General features: G+C 45.0%; 1 protein-coding gene across 3 annotated transcripts in view; it reads left to right on the top strand.

The window, feature by feature from the left end:
- The window catches only part of phc2b (polyhomeotic homolog 2b (Drosophila)), a 39,865-nt gene that overhangs the window by 20,626 nt on the left and 5,156 nt on the right, over nucleotides 1-14,083 (top strand). For 2 of the 3 annotated variants that reach the window (XM_076267306.1, XM_076267304.1), the window contains 7 exons: nucleotides 475-537; nucleotides 1,038-1,199; nucleotides 2,693-2,830; nucleotides 4,092-4,419; nucleotides 10,049-10,087; nucleotides 10,269-10,768; nucleotides 12,157-12,322. In XM_076267306.1, the coding sequence (XP_076123421.1) occupies nucleotides 475-537; nucleotides 1,038-1,199; nucleotides 2,693-2,830; nucleotides 4,092-4,419; nucleotides 10,049-10,087; nucleotides 10,269-10,768; nucleotides 12,157-12,322 (1,396 nt within the window). The remainder of the gene's footprint in view (nucleotides 1-474; nucleotides 538-1,037; nucleotides 1,200-2,692; nucleotides 2,831-4,091; nucleotides 4,420-10,048; nucleotides 10,088-10,268; nucleotides 10,769-12,156; nucleotides 12,323-14,083) is intronic. The other variant, XM_076267305.1, reaches the window with a different exon arrangement.

Raw genomic sequence — 14,083 nt, forward strand, 5'->3', positions numbered from 1 at the left:
GCAGTATATAAACACAAAAAGTCAAACAATGGTTTCATTTTAACAACAGTCTCATTGTCTTTTCACTCCATGATGGTCATTTCATCACAACAAAGAAAGAGCTTGGACTAAATAAACCTCTTGAGGCACTAAAAATACCGCCAGTGTACTTTTTAGATAGAAAAATCAACATTCATTTAGACATGGGCCCATGACAAGGGTGTGGTAGATCCAGGAGGAAGACCATTTTCTGAAGCTGATCTTATAATATCTGTTTTTTTCTGTCAGGAAATGGAGTGCATATATACAGTGAGTAGACAAAAGCAGTGTGTAAAATGTATATTAGCTAACCATCATCCTGTCTCTGTCTCTCCCTCCCTTTATCCTTTCATCTTTCACTCTTCCATTTCTCTCGTCTCCATCTCCCTCTTCTTCACCCCCTCATCCCTCACCTCTCTCTCACTCCCTCTCTCTCTCTCTCCCTCTCTCTCTCAGGCCAGTATTGCTGCAGGGAGGCAGAGTACTTCATCCCCACAGACAGGATCCTCTCAGACCACAGTGAGTCTACAGTAAATCAGTGATTCATTTGGATGAGTAAGACATAAACAACAACAAAAACATCATGTTTTTAATATTGTTTTATACTAACAGGCATAATTAAAATTATTAATTAATGCATAATACATCAATAGCAACTACGGCATGGGTGGCAGTTGGGATGTTGTTTTTTAAATCATAGTTTTGATGTGACATAATGTGGGAATGGCACAGATAAATCTTGACTTTTATGGAAACAACTTCATAAATTCTGACCATTTTCCCTCTCTCAATCTCTCTCCTTCTTTTTCCTTTCCTCTATCACTCTCTCCTTTCTGTCCCTTCCTCCTATCCTACTGTATCTCCCTCCTTCTTTTTCCCCTCACTCTATCTTTTTCCTTCTCGCTCTGCCTCATTTCTCCTATCCATTATCCCTTTCTCTCTCTCTCTCCTTCTCCCCCTCCCTCCTCATTTCTCTCTCTCTCTCTCCCTGCTTCCCTCCCTCCCTCCCTCTCTCTCAGATTAATCTGACCACCTCTCCTGCGGCTGCCCAGCTCATCAGTCGAGCTCAGAGTGTGAGCTCGACTCCGGCGGGGATATCCCAGCAGGCTGTGCTGCTAGGCAACCCCACAAGTCCCACCCTCACAGCCAGCCAGGCACAGATGTACCTGCGGGCCCAGATGGTAAGAAGCGTGCACGCATGCACGCACACACACACACACACACACATCCACACCTACCCCTTTCTGAGGGAAGAACATTACACAGTGGTCCAGAGCTCCAGCGTGCCTAGGATATTTCAAACATTTAAATGATAAATGAAGTAAGGACAGAGGTATACATTTGCACTGAACTTGCAAGAACAATGAGAGATTACATTTGCGAAAAATCCGGCGATTTTTCTCAAAGACCTCCATTTCTCAAGGTCACTGAGCACTGTCGGTACGAAAAAAACTAAAAAAAAATCGTTTTTACCGGAGATCTTTGTGAAAAGATTTCCCCTTTAAGAATTCTGTGCTGCATCACTGTCTCCATATACTCAAGTACTTGTGTGAGCAGTTATGAAGATTGCAGGCACATACATGTAGTCAGGCACAAAAAGACACACATAATCTCTCTTTCTCTTTGTCTTGCTCTCTCTCTTTCACATATACACATACACACGGACACAGACAAACAGTAAGTGATGATACCTCTCCTTGCTCTCCTTTTGTTCTATACAATGAAGCACAGTGCAGTTCTGACAGGTTCAGACTGGATAGCTGTCAGTCTGCCCAAAGTACTACAGCAGTTATAACTGTCATTCTGACAGCTCATTGCAGACTCGTGACTCAGTCATTTTCCACTCATGTCAAAAAACAGCACCTGTGCTCACAGACATGAAAAAACAAACCTGGAATCTCAAAGCGCTTATGTCTTCCAATAGTCCATAAATATTGTGCTCACAGGGACAGATGTGTTGTTTTCAGTAGTACAACTAGTTCTGTTATATCCAAATACTTTCAGCACACTGTGTGCGCACAAGTCACATATTGAATAGCATTGCATCTCATGCTAGCAACCATCATGATTGTATAACTTAGAAGATCATGGTGTTTAGAAGTTATTACTGATTTTCTGATTTTCAGACACTGCTATAATGCAGCTGTCACCATTCTCTCACCAACAGAGCTTAATCTCTGACTATGCCTGTTGTCTTAGGTGTTTGACATCTAAGACAGTGCTGTAAAATGTATCGATGTTCCATCTCTAAAGGTCTGGTTTATTTGACTGGGGACCATTATGGCAAAACTCTAGGGTGCTGTGTGTCGGTACCAGGCACTTAAATTCTTGAGATCTATATTTATGGTTTAACCTAAATAAAATACATACAAATAAACCTTTATATATTTAAGGTTTCTTTGTAGAGAAAATCACTGACTGTCCTTTCTCTTTTACATACAGTTTTGCAATGTACCAAGTTATTGTCAAATACTGTATGTCTTTGATGTCTTGATCTTGATCTATTACTGTCCCATATAATGTGGTGTTTTCACTGGATGTTGTATCTGTAACACTCTCACTCTCAGTCATTGTCATTGTGCTGTTGAACGTTGCAGTGATTTGCCCCTAGGGTCAGAGGCAGGTGTTTTGTTGTTGATTGAGGCAGCCCTCCGTGTTGCTGTGTGATTTTCAGGCTCAGCAAAGTAACCTTGTGCAAGTAGCTAGGAGCCTAGGCCGTGCTGTTCCTTTGTCCCCCCAGCTCATCTTCACCCCCACGGCCACCGTGACCGCCCTCCAGACCGATGGGGCAGCGCAGCCCGCCTCCGCACAGGTGGGTTGGCATGCAGACAGGAGAATGCTTGTGTGTGTGTGTGTGTGTGTGTAATCAGGTGCATAATTTGTGTGTGTGTGTGTGCCTGTCTGTGGATGTACAGTATATGTGTGTACATGTGTCCATAAGGCAAAGTCAAAGTCAAAGTCTGCTTTATTGTCAATTTCTTCACATGTCAAGACATACAAAGAGATCGAAATTACGTTTCTCACTATCCCACGGTGGAGACAAGACATATTTACCAATTAGGTCCACAGACAAACATAACATTCAAGTAAACAATATAAAAAGTAAAAATAAGAAGGCACATACAATGAAGAAAATAAGAGCAGCAACATTTGAGTTGAAAATGTGCAATTGTGCATACAGTAGACAGTCAATATAATAGTGCAAAAGTCAGGCCAATAAATGGCTGAGGTAGTTCTGTTTGACCTAAGTATGCAAGTGGCATAGTGGTGCAAGTTATGTAAGAGCAGCAGAAGTGTGTTCAGTGTTATGAAAAAGTGTTTTCAGGACAACAGGACAACAACAAGTTGCAAAGTGTGCAAGTGTACAAGTGGAGTAGTGCAAGTGGAGTAGTGCAAGGCAGCCATTGTGGGTCCAAAGTCCAGGATGTTATGTAGCTGAGGGTGGAGGGGGGAGAGGGGGGAGAGAGTTCAGCATCCTAACAGCCTGGTGTATGAAGCTGTTGGTGAGTCTGGTGGTGCGGGAGCGCAGGCTTCTGTACCTCTTCCCAGAGGTCAGTTGATCAAACAAATTGTGAGCGGGGTGACTTGCATCACTCACAATTGTGGTCGCCTTGCGGGTGAGGTGGGAGGTGTAAATGTCCTTCAGGGAGGGGAGTGAAGCACCAATAATCCTTCCAGCTGTGTTCACTATGCGCTGCAGGGCTTTCCTGTTGTATTCAGTGCAGCTTCCGCCATAAGGCATATCTGCCAACACTCACGTTTTTCACAGGTTTCTCCCGTATTTCAAGGTCATCTCCCAACGTCCTCCCATTTTGTTATTTCCCATTTGGTTGGCAGGTATGCCATAAGGAGGACAGGGTTAAGACCTTTGTCTTGGATTCACACGTGAAGCACACAACACAAAAGCTGAATATTTTGGTAGAAAAGACTTCGGTACACTGTATACAAACAATAGGTCATGCCGTCTCCTTATCACAACAACTTTCATCACTGAAGCATCTTATAAGTCTACTTTAGCATGGATTCCATTTATGGAGCCATATTCAGAGCCCCCTCTCTCTGTTTCCTTGCAGGTGCAGAACCTGACCATTCGTAGCCAACAGGGGGCAGTGTCCTCCTCCTCCACTTCCTCCTCCACCTCCACCTCCACCTCCTCCTCCTCCACCCTGACCCAAACCCAGGCGCTGCAGGCCCTGAGCCTGAAGCAGACCCCCATCTCAATCCAGCCCGCTGCCCTCCTCAAGACCCCAACGCCAGGTGTCAAACCCACCCCCGCCACCGAGGCCAACCACCAATCGGAGGCTGTGAAGAAGAGCGAGGGTGCCATGGTGACGGCGGCGCGGGCCGTGAACATGAGCCGGAGTGTGGGGACTGTTGGAGGACACCCGCTCATCGCACCTGGTAGGAACACAGGGCACACCACAGCACACACACACATACACCATGGCAACCTCGCACACACCAGCTCTGTGCATACAGGGTAGAAGGACACAACCACAGCACACTCTCATACTGTATACGCATACCATCTCAGCACATAACATACAATACACACACATGCACGCACACACAATTACGGCCTCTACACACAGCTGCGTGCGTTGCAGTGCTGGAGATGCATCCCATTCACTTTACATGGGCTTACGTCATCCGTTGCCGAACTGAATTGTGGGTCCGTTGCGTCGCGTTTTTCCCGTCGCTCGCGTTGAGAAGTTCAGCTGTTGCTGCACCGACAGACGGCACCGGCCAATCAAGCCAAATGACGGACGGCACCAACCAATCAAATTACGGTTATACTTCAAGTCATTTGCATAGCTACCGTTGGGAACACCCACTGGCATGCGTTGACGGAACGCAATTGTGTGTAGAAGCCGTTACATAAATGAATACAAATCCATATATGCACTCTCCCATACAGTGATAAGCATTGCTGACACGTGCTCATGCACACACACATTACATGTACACTACAATCACACTTGTATGTGTACACCTACACATACACAAATACATGCACACATGTCTGAGAACCCATCATGCTTTGAATATGAATGTTTACAGTATGTCATATATCTTCACAAGTTGTCACAGAGGGAAATGCTGCTGTGTAATTAGAATGAAATAGATAAATAGTGATCAGCATCAGTCAAGCCTTTGTTCTTATCTAGGCCATCAACACTGGAATTCACCTAGTTTATCTCTGCTTACACAAACAGCATCACTATGCCCATGGGGGCTGTACTCTGTGTTGACTGACATGAACAATGCAACTCTCAATGCTTCACTGGGTTCAGTCGTAGCTTAGCGACAATCCCCTGGTGATGCGGAGCAGTCCTCTGGCATTATGGGTAGTTTCCCCTGAGTCCCATCCTATCCTAGCCCTCAGGCAACTTGACAAACAGACAGTGCCCCAGTCCTCTGACACACACACACACAGCCAGAAACTTTCAAGGACACAAGAGCCTTTCTTACCACATTTGCATTGCCTATTTGTTTTGTTTTTAAAATAACACAATTAGGGTCATAATGCTGTACTATACTTAAATAATTTGACACTTCTAACCAGAATTAAGAGTTTGTATAAGTATATAAGTATATATACTCTAAGTATATGTACTCTTTTGATCCCCTGAGGGAAATTTGGTCTCTGCATTTATCCCAATCTGTGAATTAGTGAAACACACTCAATACACTTCTAACCAGAATTAAGAGTTCGTAGATGGCTTGATGTCAGAGTTTAAGATGAGAACATTGTGTTCAAAACAAACAAGTAAACCTCATGGTTTACGGAACATCCCTGTACTTTGCCATATTACACAGCCATGCGTGTACAATATGATCCAGAAAGGGAAGTCAGGTTGCAGCTCAGATCAGGGACAGATCTGTGCCATAGTCTGCAGTGCTACTACCTGCCTTCCTACTGCCTGACTGAACCCGAGTCCAGGGTCCCGTGATATAGGGCAGGTCTGGGCTTGCCCGAACCCTGATGAAGAGTTTGATTTTGGGGATTATGATTAACCATGATTAGCCACCACTTCTCTTGAAATAGATGAGTGGCACAACCTGCCTGGCTCTTTCCTTTCTCATGCGAAACAGACAGATGAGACCCGTTTTTGTTGTTATTGTTTGTGAGGTAGTCAACAGATGGCTGGACGTGGTATTGTCAATGGACATGGACAGAGTCGCCCGGTGGCTAGCTGTGTGCCTATGATGTTGGAGGGAGGGTGGGCGGACAGTTGGAGTGGCGTTGTGTGTGTATGTGTATGCATGACTACTTGTGTGTGTGTGTGTGTGCGCATGTATGTGTGTCTGTGTGTGTATGAGTGACCATGTGTTAGTGTGTGTGTGTGCACGTGAGAGGGACAGGATTTCTTTCATTCGATAATGAATTCCAAAAAAAAAAAAAGGGCTGCCGAATCTCGGGATCTTGGGCCACCCTGAGCAGTTTAGCTATTGATGGTTGCCATGGAGCAGGAGCCAGGTGTTTTGAATAGCTGGGAGTTGGAGGTCTCTCTCGCTCTCTCTGTAACACACACTCTCTTCCTGTGTGTGTGTGCATGTGTGATGATAGAAAGTGCTGAAGGCAACTGCCATAAACTTTGACTGAGACAAAATAAGGAGTATATTATGATTTTTTGAGAGAGAGACAAGGGATACACTAAAAACACAATTACTTATACAGGCACTGAAATACATGTGAATCTACAGCCAATATATTGAGGTTACAGTAAGTAGATTACCTTAAAATAATTAGCCTGTGTCTTATTGGGTGTGGTTCATCTCTTCAGTGAGAATGACACTTAATCATCTTGACTTATTCAAACTATGTGTGACAGTAACTGGTCCCATTTCCCTTTTTTCCGTATCTAACAAGAATACATTTAGCAGCCAGATAGAAGCCTGGAGCTCTAGCCCCACAGGGAAATTATTGTGAAATACAGTTGTGTAGCTGGGTAACTGTTGTTTTTGCATCATGGGCCTCAGGGAATGTTTATGCCTCTGTGTGTACCTGGGATATTCAAGATACTCACACTCACTCACACAGATGTGTAAACACACAAGCATCCCACTCAGTCTATCTCTCTTTCTCACACACACACACACCTAAGGGGGAGAGCATGTTCAGTGGCAGGGTGCCCGAGTTAAACTCAGAGAACTCAGTCTTCCATCTGACATGAAAACACAGTTCTCAAAGGCACTTTTTACAGTCAGCCCCAAATGCACACACGTTTTGCCAAACACTGTTTACCTTACTGATAATCTGTGTTCACATCATGATGTATGATAAATCCTTACTCACTTGCTCATGCAAACACAGGTGTGTGTGTACACACACACACACACACAGAGAGAGAGAGAGAGAGAGAGAGAAAGTATGATTCAGTATTTTTCTTTCACCACTGAGATCCCTTGGCCTTGTTTCAGTGAGCATAAATGCATCCTGTCAACACATCCGTGTGAATTCTCAGCAGGATGCCACGGTCCACATGACACAGTTGCCCGTCAGCTGACTTGAGCTGAACACAATAAGACCAACATGAGACAAAGGGTGCGAAGGGCGATGTGCATGCTGGTGGCACAAGTTTGATTTCAAGGTGTGTAGGTCAGAGTTGAGGTGTCTGATTTCACTATGGGGTTTGCAGGTTAACAGGTTTGGGTTTCTAAAATTTCATTTTGAAATTTGAGAGTGATGTGTTTGATGGTTTTGTGATGCTTAAGAGCTTCTGAATGCCTCTGTTGAGTAGCTGTTGTTCTTATTCCAAGTCACACTGGTGTATAGTTGTAACCTGGCATATCAGAATCCTATTACAATGATACTATACAAAATGTAACAATTCCTCACTAAACACTAAACCTGCTGTCACAGACTTTGAATGAAAGAGTGAGTGAGGTGTGTGTGTGTGAAAGAGAAAGAGAGAGAGAGAGAGAGAGAGAGAGAAAGAGAGAGAGAGAGTATGATGGCAGTGTTGAGATGCTGGGGTGGAATCTGGAAACTCAGGGAAATTCCAGGGCAGGGCCAAGGCTGTGGATCCTCTTGGGTAATAGTCATCGACTCCTTTTCTCACACACACACACACACACACACTCACATGGGAACATCAGAAGAAATGAGAAATAAAGAGAGAGAGATTGAGAGACAGAGAGAGAGAAGAAAAGAGAGAGTTGTGTAAAACGTTATCACAGTCCCAGAATTGTAAGTCAACTGTGAAGACTTTTCGATGCTCATCACTGTAGTACAAGTCTGTTTAGTGCCAGAGCCTGCGTCTGGTAGAAGTGTAGGGATGTCCCTGTGGTGTGGAGTGTCTTTATGACAGATAGCACACTCCATCTGCACATGATGGTTACAGCTCCGTCTGTCATTTTTATAAACCCAGAGGATGTGGCTGGCTGGCTGTCTGCTGCCGTCTCCTCCCTGAATACCCCGAGCAGCAAGATCCTGGATCAGCGACACCACCAGCAACACCAAAACGAAGAAATAAAAAAGGAGACATTTTTTTTCGCGGCTCAGGGCTTAATGACATTTGATTGCGCTGGCCTGAGAGAAACGTCACCCATTTCCACCGCAGCCCAGAACCCTGCCTCATTCCTAACAGCACTGCTCACATTCCTCACAAACAATCTGCACAGGAAGACCCAGGAATATACAGAGGCGGCACAGGGGAGAAAGTCTGCAGATTTCTGGCACCCTCTCAAAGAAATCGTGGGTGTGTGTGAGAGAGGGAGAGAGAGAGAGAGAAAGAAAGAGAGAGAGAGGGGGGTTTGTGTGTTTTTGTGGAAGTATGTGTAGTGTGTGTGTGTGTGTGTGTGTGTTTGTCTGCTTATGTGAATGTGACTGCATGTGTGTGGGAGAGTATTGCACAATGTCTTTACATTCTCATGCTCTCCAATATGGACAGGATTCAGCCTTCCAACAGGGACTACTGTAATGTAGAAGGAGCATTCATGTGAAGTTCTCTTGAAAAGGCTCTCTGCCATCTTTATGGCTCAGTGATATAGACTAAAAGCAAGTCAAGACTTTTCGTCAGTTTGTCTGTTCATATATCTCTCAAGTATCAGGTCACGAAACACAGCTCCCCTAAAACTGTGAGAGCAAGACAACCAGCAATGGACCAGATGTTCTCTTTCTCACCAGCCGCTAGCTAAGCTTCACATGTTTTGTGTTAGTGCAGGTCTGGACAAGTTCATTAATGTTTACGGTAAAAGGCTATATTGTATGGGACGTGGGGGGTGGTTTGGGGTACTCTGGTTTGCTGAGTCACACGAGACAGTGGTTCTCCATATGGCGCCAGACGTCCCAGTCACCCCCTCTGCTCTTTCCATCCAGGAGTTTAGAGGAAACTTGCCCATATTTGTATTTCTTGTGTTATGCTTCAAGATCCACAGGAGCCTGACCCCCTTTTCTACAGATGTCTAGGCCCCCCGGGTCACGATAACCCATAAATGTGCAGGAACCAAACATGAGCTTCGGCCCTATCTTTGAGTCCTAATGAGGCCCCATCTTTGAGACCTAATGAAACCTGGATTAGGCCTGTGGTTATGTCTTTGCTCTTTATGAGGGGTTTGGGAAAGGTCTTGATGGATGTTTGATTGACATGTTTGAATGTGAGCATTATCGCTGAATCTGGGAGGTTTAACAGTACACTGAGCTGCCTGTTGGGTGATGACTGACATCATCGGTGCAAGGTGTTGAGAGATAGAAGCAAAGAGGAGCTAACAGTGAAAACAAAGTTGTCTCAGTGATTTGCAAATACTTTTCCCATCTGAAGAAGGGCAAAGTTGTTTGGGGAAATTCAGTTCAGGGAACAGAGGAAATTTCAATTTATTAGAAGTACAAATGCAAAAAATAATCCTTATGTGAGTGTGTGTGTGTGTGTGTGTGTATATGTGTCTTGTGTTGTAATGAGGCAAAGCCTTCCTTGTTGAAATTACATTATGCACCTCAGACAACTGTGTGTCTGTGTTTCTCCCACCCTCCCTCTCTCTCTCTTTCTCTCTCCCTCCCTCTCTCTCTCTCTCTGTGTTTGCATAGCACTTGTTCGGTTGCTGGAGGATTGCAGAATTTGGTTATGTATGGGTGTTACTGTTTGTTTCTATCAAAACATAAATAAATAAATGAATAAATGGTGGTGTTTATTTTGGGGAAATAAGTGTTTATTTAGTGTAGCATTTTGATTGCTGGTCAGTGTAAAGTGTGCTGAATCTGTATCTGACCGTTCCCTGTCTGTCTTTCTCTGCGTCTGTCCCTGCAGCCTATGCCCACATCCAGCCTCACTCACTGGTCAAGCAGCAGCCGCAGCAGTTTGTCATCCAGCAGCAGGCTGCCCCTGCGCCCCAGAGGACCGGTGCCCCCTCCGCCACCACCACCACCCAGCTCCTGCAGACCGCCTCCATCCAGCCCCACCTCCACGCCCAGCCGCTCACCGTCCACACCTCCCACGGCCCCTCGCCCGCGGGTCAACCAGGCCCGGTGCCCGTGCTGCCCAAACCGGCCTCCTCCTCGCAGCAACAGAACCCGAGTCACAACCAGCCCCACCACCAGAGCAACCCGGCGATGCCCACGCAGCATGCCACCATCTTCCACTCCACCGTCAGCCCCCACGCCCTGAGCCACCACCAGGGCCATGCCCACGCCCACGCACACCCCCATACCCACGCCCACGTCCATGCCCACGCTGCCCTCAGCCATGCCAAAGCACAGCCCGTCCAGCTCACCGCCATCAACCTGCAGATCCACCCCACACCCAACCAGGTATTCACACATATGACAAGCATCAAGTCACACTCAATTAAATGTCAACAAGATACACATACTACTGTGTATTGTAGTGAACATTTTAAAGGTCAAACAGATTGTAGCGAAGGGAGAGAGCAGTCACCCCACCCGGCCTCAAACCCGGTTTTCCAGGGTACTAAACCTGCAGCTTGACGGCGACAGTAAAGAGTCAGGCTTGTTGGTATGGCAGTCAGAGCACATACTTAACCGTAGTGACAGCAGTCTGTCACACAGATACTCACACAGTACAACATGTGCTCATCATAAAAGTGCCATATGAAGTCTATTTTTACTAAAAAAATGTAAGTCTTTTATAATGAGGTAATATTTTGCATATCTAGTGTATTTGACAAGCACGACTTTCCAGCTTTCTCTGTGAAACTGTCTAACTTTGTTTCCATGAATTCAGTGTTCAATGCTCATTAGCTGCCTAGTTTAACTCCAGCGGAACACCTCCCAGCCACAGTGAATATAGAGGCTGTGGTCGGCCCATTGTCAGGCTGCATTAGTGATGCTCCTGACAACTTCAAATGAATCTCTGTGGTATTCAGACCACAGTCAGTACAGTAAAAGTATGCACGGAAACTTAAGGCAATTCAGTGTGTTCACATTAATTTGGGTTGAAAAATATGTGTTGATCTAAAAAGCTAATTTACATAACTATGTGCTCATTTGAAACCAACAACCATTTGAAACCAACAACTATGATGAATGCTAATGATTGGAAAACACATTGATTTCAACATAGAACTTTGTTATTTCCAGTCATGGAAAGGAGTTGTGTCAGTTGTGAGTCTATGACTGGATGTTGATTGTTACAGTAGATTTTGTAGTTCATAGATGCATGAACGGAGCAAGGGAGTGGCAGTGACAACACCCTGAATTTAACTATGGTGCACAAGTGAAATGCTTTTATTACTTTAACATATATCTTGATACCTTGATAATGGTGCACTTTGGATAAGACCATCTGGTAAATATTAAGTATAAATTGTAAATGGTTGCCTGCTAAGATGCTTGAGGTTTTTTCATTCTTATTATGTAACCAAAATTACACCAGCTGTGTTAACAACTTCCTGCATGTCCTGCCATTGCCAATAAAACACTTTCAAATATATAATTTAAGCTCAACTTAGTGCACACTCAACATTTTCACACCTAACTCGCTTTCTCTGCTCAGTTCCCCCACACACACACAAAACAAAACAAACACACACACACCAACCCCGAAACAGATATAAAGGTGATTTTCAATCAGTGAATTGCATGCACACAGACACACAAACACACACACACGCCCATTGTCAGGTCTATTCCCTGCTGCTGACGCTGACAGCTGTCTCCTCTGTTGTGGTCCCGCGCAGGCGTCACGGCTGGCTCCGGAGTGTAAGGACAAGCCCACGTCCCTGGTGGTGAGAGAGAGCTGCCCGCCCCACAGCTCCCAGCAGCCGGCCAACGCCTCCCCTCAGGGGGCCAAGCCTGCCGAGCAGCCCAAGACCGACACCCCCACCACCGCACACCAGACACGAGGTAGGCACCTACGGTGGGGAAGAAAGGTGCTTTTCCACTAACCACTAAAAACTCTCTGTCTTCCTTGCTCTGCCTCACTCTCTCAGAATGTATGTACAGTAAGTGTGTGTGTGTGTGTGTGTGTGTGTGTGTGTGTGTCTGTCTGGTCTCTCTCTCTCTCTCTGCCTGCTACTATAGTGGAGCAGATTTAGTTTTCCACGGAATCACCATATCAGTTTATCAAGTTGGCACTGTATTTCCGATCCTAGTCTTAGTCGTTAGTGTCCATACTCAGATAAGAGGCAGATTAATTGCCGGTGATACATGGGTCATCTAGTAGTGTCAAGTGCAATGCCTGCGCGGATCTATTCAGTAGAATCTCCATGCAGTCTGAGAGGAGTGGTGTTTGCTGGACTTCCTACACGACTCTGTGTTTGGTCTAATTGCAACAGGCTTTGCTTGTACCTGTGATAAGTCAAGCACCTGAAATTCAACTAGAACATAGTGTTCCGAAAGTCAAAGTCACCCTCGCCTTTTCCCACACCCTAAATACGATTTAGACCTTCCTCACTCTGTATGTTGCTTCAGGGAAAAGTGTACGCTTTAGAATTAATTGTTAAGTAAATATAGGTGGAAGTGTTTGGAAAAGCCTTGAATGGATGTCAGACAAGGGACCAATCCTCGGGCTACCCAGTCTGAAGGCTTTATATACAAAGACTGCATAGTAATGATATTCTGTCGAGTAAAAATGTTTAGTAATGTACTCTTATGCATTCAGTGGCGCTAAAGAAAAGAATGATATGAAGATTATATTAAAAAGAATAGAGAAGCAGGACGCTTCGTAAATATTTATGACATGATCATGTTATGAATGAATGCACTATCAATTAGAAATGACTTAGCATCACAAAAGGGGGTGATGGGAACCGCTAACACGATGTGTTTTAAATGTAGCCGACTCTACAGAAGAGCAATCAGGTTACACTGGCCAGTGTGTCACAGCTGTTGGTCCTCAGCTATTGACACTATGTCTGATACATAGCCTACATCTCAAACAGCTGCACACAAACTCTGCTGTGAGCACTTGTGTTTTTATGCCATCGTTTTCAATGTTTTTAACAGTGCTGTTTGGACATGAATACATAGTCAAGCTATGCTCTTCATGGGTGTTAAACATAAAGTTTGTGTCTTTGATGACTAAAAATAGACACAAAGAACCCAGAGACGTATTGCTAGACCTGATTTTATTCCCAGACCTCCATATGGCCCCAAAAATAGCTGTAAAATCAGAACAGCGTGTTATGACATAGATTTACAGTTTCCTTTTGAATCACTGCAACAGCTTGACGACAGCCAGTAAAAAACGAGAGTATTGTGTTTTGCCTGTTGTCAGGTTAGTTAATAACAGTGCTGTAATGGTATCATTCAGTGAACATCATAAAAGCACCCGAGTGATTCACTCAAAAGTGAGGTTACACATTTCACTCATTGAAGTTAATTCTGGTAGTGCTTCCTCTGGTCGTGTAACGTGCTACCCTCCTCGTCGAGCGTGAGAATTGCAGATTGTCCTACCGCCAGGCTTTTCTGTGTCACCGCTTTTCCGGAGATGTGGGAGTTTGAGGGGGTGGCGTACGTTACTCGAGTGTTTTATTCTCTTGTTGCACACACATCAGGAAATCTGCCCGCCTCCAGTCTTTTAGGAATGAGGCAGAGTAGGCGAGCGACTCAATGCCATAGCCGTTGCGTCGCTGACAACGCTGTAGGACTCAGTGAGACTTCATT

The sequence above is a fragment of the Alosa pseudoharengus genome, unplaced genomic scaffold, assembly GCF_046254945.1.
Source record: "Alosa pseudoharengus isolate Yale_2024_CS ecotype anadromous, Long Island Sound unplaced genomic scaffold, YU_APseudo_1.1 YU_APseudo_1.1_scf_5, whole genome shotgun sequence".
Classification (NCBI taxonomy): domain Eukaryota; kingdom Metazoa; phylum Chordata; class Actinopteri; order Clupeiformes; family Clupeidae; genus Alosa; species Alosa pseudoharengus.